General features: G+C 40.2%; 2 protein-coding genes across 2 annotated transcripts; one reads left to right on the forward strand and one right to left on the reverse strand.

Moving 5' to 3' along the window:
* Positions 1-3,537: 3,537 nt before the first annotated feature.
* LOC110944331 lies at positions 3,538-3,960 on the reverse strand. Its single transcript, XM_022185991.1, has one exon. It carries the CDS (start codon positions 3,958-3,960, stop codon positions 3,538-3,540), a length of 423 nt encoding a protein of 140 aa, XP_022041683.1.
* A 2,833-nt stretch (positions 3,961-6,793) lies between these two features.
* LOC110864563 (RING-H2 finger protein ATL52) lies at positions 6,794-8,210 on the forward strand. The gene has a single exon (XM_022113663.2). The coding sequence runs from the start codon at positions 7,132-7,134 to the stop codon at positions 8,101-8,103; it is 972 nt and encodes a 323-aa protein (XP_021969355.1). The 5' UTR covers positions 6,794-7,131; the 3' UTR covers positions 8,104-8,210.
* Positions 8,211-9,054: the final 844 nt, after the last annotated feature.

The raw sequence follows: 9,054 nt of genomic DNA on the forward strand, positions 1-9,054 counted from the left end.
TCTGTTCCCCGGTTATTTTTGCTAAGGGTCTGGCTTCTATCCACTTGGTAAAATAATCGATAGCCACTACCACATATTTGACCCCTCCTGGACCTTCTGGGAATGGCCCGATTATGTCAATGGCCCACTTTTGGAAGGGTCAGGACGTTGAGACGGACACCATGGGGTGTTTGTGGCGATGAGTCATTGGTGCGTGGATCTGGCAATTGTCACATCTTTTAATCTCATCGGATGCTGTTTCATACATTCGGGGGCCAATAGAATCCCGCATTCATTGCCTTTGCTACCGCCGTCCTTGGCCCCGAAGCATTCCACAAATCCCTTCATGTATTTCTCTGATCACATACTTAGCTTCCTCCATGTCAACACACTTCAAGGATGGGCCCAGGTATGATCTTCGGTAAAGTTCTCCGTCGATCAGCTCATATTGTAAGGCTTTTACTCTTACCTTTCTGGCTGCCCAGTCTCCCTCAGGTAGCGTTCCGTCCTTCAGGAATTTTGTAATTGGTGTCATCCATGTTTCTTGTGCATTCTCAACAGCAGCTACCTCCTCTGTGCCAAGGGAGGAGGAGGTCAGGACTTCCACTTTGACTTCTCTTGCTAGGTGGTCAAATGCTACTGAGGCCAGTTTACTGAGGGCGTCAGATTTTCTGTTTCTCCCGCGGGGGATGTATTCTAGCTTGAAGGTTTTGAACGCCTCGACTGTCTCTTTTACTTTTGCCACGTACTGAGCCATGGTGTCATCTTTAGCTTCATACTCTCCTTGGTATTGCTTGACCACCAGCTGTGAGTCAGTGCTAGCTTCCACATGCCATGCTTTCATCTTTTTGGCCAGCCTCATTCCTACTAGAAGGGCTTCATATTCTGCAGTGTTGTTGGTGTTTTCGAAGTCTAGTCTTATGGCATAGGTTAGCTCAACTTCTTCAGGGCTTATTAAAGTAATGCTTGCTCCGCTCCCCTCCTCGCTGGAGGCTCCATCTGTGAGTAGTTTCCACACAGCCTCATCTTCCTTCTCTTTTTCTTCCCTTTCCAAGGCCTCCCATTTCAGAAGTTCTTTTTCTTCATCCTCAGGGACTTCTGCTAAGAAATCGGCCAGTATTTGCCCTTTCATGGCTGTCCTGGGTTTGAACTCCAGGGAGTGTTCTCCCAGCTCTACGGCCCACTTGGCCAACCGCCCCGATAACTCCGGCTTCCATAGTACTTTCTGAAGGGGTTGGTCTGTCATTAAAGTGATTTTATGCCCTTGGAAGTACCTTCTGAGCCTTCGGGATGCGAAGATGAGAACCAGAGCCAGTTTCTCTAGGGGCATATAGCGTTCCTCGGGGCCCTTGAGGGTTCTGCTGATGAAATATATTGGTATCTGCTTTCCCTCCCGTTCCACCATCATGACCGCACTTATGGTTGTTTTCGAGGCCGATAGATACAAGAGTAGATGTTCCCCGGGTACTGGGGTGGCTAGGGTTGGGAGTTTGCAGATGTAGGACTTCATTTCTTGAAAAGCGGTTTCTGCCTCAGAGGTCCACTTAAATTTGTCCGTTTGAAGGCAGTCCTTCAGCACCTTCATGAAGGGGAGGGTCCTGTCTGCCACTTTTGACAAAAAGCGGTTTAAGGCAATTAGCCTTCCGTTCAGCTGCTGGATGTCTTTTAAGGATCTGGGGGACCGCATTTCAGCCACAACTTGAGTTTTTTCCGGGTTAGCTTTGATTCCACCCTTTGTGACCACCACCCACAGGAAATTCCCTTCTTCTACCCTAAAACAGCACTTCCCAGGGTTTAGCTTCATATTAACGTCTTGCATGGTATGGATAGTTTTAGCTATATCATCTATCATGGCCATCTCGGTCAGACTCTTGATAACGATGTCATCGACGTATACCTCCAGGTTTCGTCCCCGTTGTTCTCTGAAGAGGGTATTCATGTACCTTTGATAGGTGGCCCCAGCATTTTTGAGGCCGAAGGGCATTTTGGTATAACAAAATGTCCCCTCATCTGTGATGAAGGCGGTCTTTTCCTTATCTTCTATTGACATTTGTATCTGATGATAGCCTTTGTAGGCATCTAGGAAGCACTTCAGGGGATATTGAGATAAGGAGTCCACCTGGACGTCTATCTCTGGAAGGGGGTAGCAGTCCTTGGGGCATGCTTTGTTCAGATCCTGAAAGTCGATGCACATCCTCCATCCCCCGTCTTTCTTCTGAACCATAACCGGGTTTGCAACCCAGGATGGGTACTTCACTTCTCTGACTATTCCGGCTCTGAGCAGTTTCCTGGTTTCTTCACAGGCGGCCCTCCTTTTGCTAGGGCCCATGCTCCGCTTTTTCTATTTAACTGGCTTTGCCCAGGTGTATGTATTGAGTCGGTGCTCGGTTAAGCTTCTTGGGATTCTTGTCATATCTCCATGTTGAAATGCGAATACATCTATGTTGAGGAGTAGTAACTCCTTGAGAGCACTCTTGCACTTGTCACTCAGGTGACTTCCTACTTTGACCGTCTGTTCCGAGAATCTATCACAAAGGACCCACTCCTTGATCCCCTTCTTATGGGGCTTCTCAGATGTCTCCCCCTCAGACACGGAGGAAATTACTTCGTATGCAGATTTCACTCAAGCCAAGCTTTTGGCGTCTGGAACACTAAGGCTTCGTGTGGGGTCGATGCTTGTGCTTGTAGGTCCCCAATCCCAGGTCTTCCCAGGATTGCATTGTACTTTGAGGGAGCTCGGACTATTGTGAAAGTTAGGTTTATAGTCCGGACTCGATCCCCTACCCCGACTGTGAATGGGAGCGCCTGATCTTTCCTAGGGGGTGTGACACACTATTGTTGAAACCTACTAAAGGGATGGAGTCCTCCTCGAGCCGATCTCTTACATCTCTGTCAAATCTGAGGAAACAATGCTTATATATTACCTCAACTCCAGATCCCCCGTCTACATGTATTCTGGACACCTTGTGACCAGCTATTATGGCTGAGATGTTTAGAGGGAGTCATTGTACTTCGCTTTCCTCTAGGTATGACATCAAGATGGAAGCTTTCATGTGGTTCGGGGAGCCCATAATTCTGGCCTTTACACTTCTGGTGGTATCAAGTTCATCCCTCCTTCTAATCATGTCAACATCTGCCCTTCCAGGCTCCTTCACATCTTTCCCTTTGCGATCCCCCCTCCTTCCTTTATTTCTTTAACCAAATGGGTCAGTTTTCCCGTTTTCACCGCGGCCTCTATTTCTCTTTTCAGATACATGCAATCATCAATTTTATGGCCAAACCCTTTGTGGAAGTCACAGTACTCATTTGGTTGTGCCTTTGGCCCGGGTTTTATGGGTGGTGGCCTTAGGAAGGAGCCCTTCACCCTCTCAGTGGCCAGTATTTCACTTGGGCTTTTGGTGAGAGGGGTGAAGCTGTCTGGGTAGGGGATGGGCCTCTTCCCCGAGGCCTATATGGGGAGTACGAGGGCCTTGTTCTATCGTGCAGCATTCTATCAAAAGCAGGTTTTCTTGAGTAAGGTGTACCTTTTTCGGGAGGCTTTGCAGCCGTGGCGAGCCTTCAGGGTGGGGTCTCCATCTCCTTGGCTTTGCTAACTGTGTCCTTGCCCCTAACAAAGGCTCTGAATCTGTCCATGAGGTTGTCAAAGGAATGTGGGAATTCCTCCCCCAGCTTCTCGCACAGTTGTGCATGTTTTAACCTGTTAATGAAACTGCCGATCTTCATGACCTCTGGGACGTCCTTGATATTCATGCTTTCCTTGACAAACCTCTCCATGTACTGGTCAATTCGCTCATCATCCCTCTGTCTTATGTGCAGAATCTCGTTTGGGTTCTTGACCACTTTCCTCTGCTGACCAAAGTTTCTCAGAAATTTTTCACTCAACTCTTCGTAGCTATCGATCCCGTCGGGGGGAAGGCTGTCAAACCAGAGCCTAGCCCCCTCCGTCAGGGTCTGCACAAACATGAGGCACCAAACCGGCATGGGCCACCACCTCAGTTGTCCTGCACCCCTGAAGGCATGAAGATGGTCCTCGGGATCTCTAGTCCCGTCATACCTGTCAAAGTTTGGAGGTAGCCTTTTCTTAGGGGGCATGGGTGCTTCAGCAATCCTTCTGGTGAACTTCGAAATTTCAGCCAAGTCTCTAGGGAGGTAGGGCTGATCCAGACCATCATCGCTTTGGCTTTCCTTTTTTTTTCTTTCCCTTTTGGTTGCTTTCCCGTTATGAGATCCTCCCTCTCCTCCAAGGACATCTGTCTGAGGGCCGTCATGAACGTTTCGAGTGGGTCACTACCACTGCTTTTGTTCTGTGGGTCCACCCCTTCTTGGTTGGAGGGTGTATCGAAGGACAGCCTGGCCCTGAGGCTGTCGAGCTTATCTCGTCTTTCTAAATCTTCAAGACACTTTTTTAACTTTTCCCTGTGCATGGCTACGAAATATGGAGTGATGGGTTCCTCTCTTTCCAAAATTTCCACTTGATTCTCATTCTCTTCCTCATGAGTTATGTCTTCCACTGTTACTTTGTCATGGTCGTTTTGTACCGTTTGGATGGTACGTGAGCCGGGTGGAGTAGCCATGTTGCTGTTTTTGAAACGGGTTATCTTTGACGTCGGAGTTCAGTGTGGAGACACCAGTCAGGCTGTTATCCCACGGATGGCGCCAATGTCGAATACCCAAATCCCAGCTGACGTTCAATGGATCTTCGCTGACGTCCAGATATCCCCGTCTCTGTTGCTACAAAAGAATAAACCGTTAGCCTCGTCACGGAGGGCCCCAGGAGGGGGATCCGTGACCAAGCTCCGGCGTGAGAGTAAGTAAACTTGCCGGAGAGTGTGAGGAGTCTATTCCGATGAGTGTGATCACCGGAATGTTTCCTCTAAGGTGTGAATCCAATAAATGTATGTGTGTGTTTAATGTATAAGAATATTGGTCGGAATAAATGAGGGAGGAGTAAATGAGGGAGCTTTTAATGTGATACCTCCGATCTGCCTTGTGATTGTCTTCTTTGGCTCTTATATAACCTCGAGTTCTTATCTCTCATGTGAGATATTTTGTTAAGATGATCCGACGGATTTAGGAAGTCTTCGAGGGGCTCAGACACGTGTCTGACCCCTAACGGTTAGATTAGCAGCTTCATTTAATGTTCCGGCTGGAGAAGTACAATGCCAGCCAAGATGCTCTTCACATCGGACATTAAATGCTTCCTGCCCTTTCTGAATCCTCGTTTCCCGCTTATATTCATATGAAGGAAACCTTAATGGGGAAGTAAGGTTATCTTTGGGCCTTATCTGTTGGGCTTGTGTGGTGTCAGCCCAAGTCAGGTAAATGGAGCAATCCATTGGCCCGTCGTCACCACCCATTTTTTTTATTATTTGTCATATTGTATTTTTACCATTCAAAACTTTGAACCATATTAAATATTTAATATTGTTTTTAGAATTCACTCATAAAAAAAATCATTATCATTGTTTTTTTTTTAATATTTTAACAAAGATAGGTTTGGACTTCATGATATTTAAAGACTTCAACATAAGCTTTTATGTACAAAACTAAAATTATTCACATATTTTTTTATTGAAATATGTAATTTTTTATCGATTATGTTGGAGTCCACTTGATTATAAGATAGCATAATAGAAACAAGATATGTAATAAATATTTATAATACAAAATAATTTTGTCAAAATTGATAATTAATTAAAGTCATAAATTACAATTATTTATAATTAGCTTCATAATATATTCACTTAGTTAATAATACAATAACTATCTATAATTAAATAATAAGTATCTGAAATTTACTTTATATTAAATATCCAAAAATATATTTTAAGTTTTAATAATGTTTAATATCATTATTTAATAGGCGAAAGTCCAAAAAAAAAAGACAAAAAAAAAAAAAAAAAAAAAAACAAGTTGATAATACCTAGAATAATAACACATGTGTCATTTATAATATTTATTGAACTATATTTTTGTGACTTCAAGATTCTCTTTTGTTGCATTAGACTTGTCAAAGCCTATGATACATATAATGGTTCATCTCAAATTTAATACATTTTGTTGTAGTTGATATATCATAAATAAATATATACTTATGAAATTAATAACTGCTTAACTATTATGACAGTAATCAGATATATAATATATATAAGTTTTGAAAGTTAAATTTGTACTGAAAGAGAATTAAATTTAACCCAATATATGATAACAGTATATGTAAAATTTGATATATTTCACAATATATATATATATGATAGCAGTTATGTCAAATGTAACGTACATAACAATATTTTTTTTACTAAAAAACTAATACACTATAATGACAACTTGTGAAATTTCTAAAAGTTTTAGACTATCCGCATTTGAGAACCAAAACTTCTGGAATTACTTGGACGTGACGGGAATTCGATTTGATTCATTACGACACTCGTTATTCACATTGTGTTTCATGTCCATTGAAAGAGTTAAATGCATGTAATAAGTCATTATTCAATAGAGTTAAATGCATGTAATAAGTCATTATTCAGTAAGTGAATAAACTATTGATCATATATATTGCCTTTATCACAATTTCTTTAACAAAGAACCATTTAACAAATGAAAGTAACAAATTGCTTTCTATTGCTTTGATAGATACCCCACCAAGGCACCAACAACATCACTCACAAAAACACCAACTTTAATCAACATTTCGACATTTTTTGGTATGAAGTTGATAATATAAATTTAGACAAAAAGAAGAGCAACAAGAAATTTAAAGGAAAAGAGAATTAACTTGAAGGGAAAAAGTCACCTCCATATATCCCCACATCAAAAGCACATCTTTACTTTAACCCACTTTCCAACTAAGAATGTCTTCTTCCTTGATATTTCAATCCTTTTATTCTCTTTTTTAAATGGTTGATGTGAGACTCCATTCTAACATTTGATCAAGATTAATTCAATCACTTCTATTTTGTTTTTCTTCGAAACCCATCTTTTTTTTTTCTGCTTTGTGTCACTATAGTTGCATAACTTAGAAGTGTCTTGAAGTTAAAGTTGATATTAATACATCATCCTAAATGTTGTTTTTCTTGGAGTTTTTCGTTTGCATGGTATTCTCTTAGGGTTTACATGTTATACAATTATTTGTAGATTCTAAGTTTGTGAATTATGGGGTCTGTGGATAGTCCAACACCATGGGTGCCTTATATGAACAATCAAGATTGTTCTCAACAAATTTGCAGCATATATTGTCCGCAATGGTGTAACTATGCCGGTTTTCTTTCTCCTCCTCCACCACCTTCTGGTGATAATTCAGGTGGTGCTTCCGGCCTCTCGCCTCTTGTGATCACAATCATTGGTGTTTTCGGGAGTGTGTGCCTTTTGGTTAGTTACTATGTTATAATCTCTAGATTGTGTAGCGTAAATAATGATTCGTCTGAGTCTTTCAGACAAAGAGGGCTTCAAATTCAAGAAACTCCGGATTTGGAAATGGATGAAGATGATTTTAACATGGATGATGATCCTTTTAATCTTGGGCCTTGGCATGTTCAAGGTAAGGGTTTGGATGAGGTTATGATCAATTCAATTAGGGTATGCAAGTATCAAAAAGGAAGTGGATTGATTTCGGGGACGGATTGCCCGGTTTGTTTAGGAGAATTTCAAGAAGATGAGAAGCTTAGGCTTTTGCCAAAGTGTAGTCATGCCTTTCACGTTCATTGCATTGATACTTGGCTTGCAAATCACACAAATTGTCCATTATGTAGAGCTAATGTAAGTTGTGCCAATGCCATGTTGGATATATTGCCGCCGCCTCCTCCTCCTCCTCCACCACCACCACCGCCACCACCACAACCACCTCGACCCAACGTGGTTGTGTCAAGGAGTGTTCCTAGTGATTTAGGAAGCCGCGATGAAATAATTGACATTAGAGAAGATGAAGATGAACGAGAGGTCAGAAGATCTATATCTATGGTCAATTTGTGTCAAAACCGCGTATCTATAGCTGATATTTTGTTTGTTAATCAACAAGATGATATAGAATTGGAAGAACTAGAAATTGGGGATGATGTTGGATCATCAAAACAAATACTGAAATCAAAACAATGTTGGATCTTCCAAAAGAGTTTTCATTGGAGATAATACATATCTAAAATTTGGTGATATTAGCGTTCTAGTGTGAGATACTTGTCCTTGATTGAATGATTTAAGAACTTGAAAATTCACTTTTGTTATATTGCTATCTCAAATATTTTGTTATTTGCAATTGCCTTCCTTAGGGAAATTACATTTATGCCCAAATGTTGGAAACTACATTTCTTGGTTTAATTTTTAGGTTTTTTTTTTATTTTAAAAAATAGATATTAAGTTTTTACCTTTCTGTTCGAAATACTTCTTGTGACATTCAGCAGAATATTTTAAAATGGTTATATCTAAAACTAGAAAAAAATGGTGACAGAATGTGCTGATACGGATAGTTGCATATGGTTGCTTAGTTGGTATGTAGTTCAATAGTTGTAGCCCAAAAGTAAAGAATACTCTGGCCCACTTAATATTTTGTTGGGCTGGGTCTAACTTTTCAGAAGTTACAACACCTTGACTTGTTGCTACAATTTGCATATGATTGTTGTGTATTTTGTATTTTCAAATATCTTATGTCGACTTATGTCTTAAAAGTACCATTTATACATTTGTTGGATGGATATATTTTAATATTTTATGTTATTAAGAAGCTTGAATATTTATATTTAATAATTTAAAGTTCTGTATGGTTTATTGATATTTCAATCTACCCTTTTATTTTGTATTTAATCTTTAATAGCTTAAGTTACATCTTAATACTTTTATTTAACTTTCATCTTTTAGTTTAATACTTAAAATTTGAATTTAATTCAAAGATATTATTTTCTAATCCTCTCTAATTAATATTCTATTAAGTTTAGTGTTTAACTTATCAATAACTTTATGATTCAGAAAAATTATTCAATTTATGCTATCAGTGATATTATGTCAAGTACCATATATTTTTTAAGTATTAATGATGTTATAACTAAATGCAACTTAAACAAGTATGTATAACTAAAACGAGCAGAA

This window comes from Helianthus annuus, chromosome 6, assembly GCF_002127325.2.
Source record: "Helianthus annuus cultivar XRQ/B chromosome 6, HanXRQr2.0-SUNRISE, whole genome shotgun sequence".
NCBI classification, from domain to species: domain Eukaryota; kingdom Viridiplantae; phylum Streptophyta; class Magnoliopsida; order Asterales; family Asteraceae; genus Helianthus; species Helianthus annuus.

Excerpts from the sequence above, each read along its gene's own strand:
- LOC110864563 (XM_022113663.2), top strand. The coding sequence starts at position 7,132 with ATGGGGTCTGTGGATAGTCCAACACCATGGGTGCCTTATATGAACAAT.
- LOC110944331 (XM_022185991.1), bottom strand. The coding sequence starts at position 3,960 with ATGCCGGTTTGGTGCCTCATGTTTGTGCAGACCCTGACGGAGGGGGCT.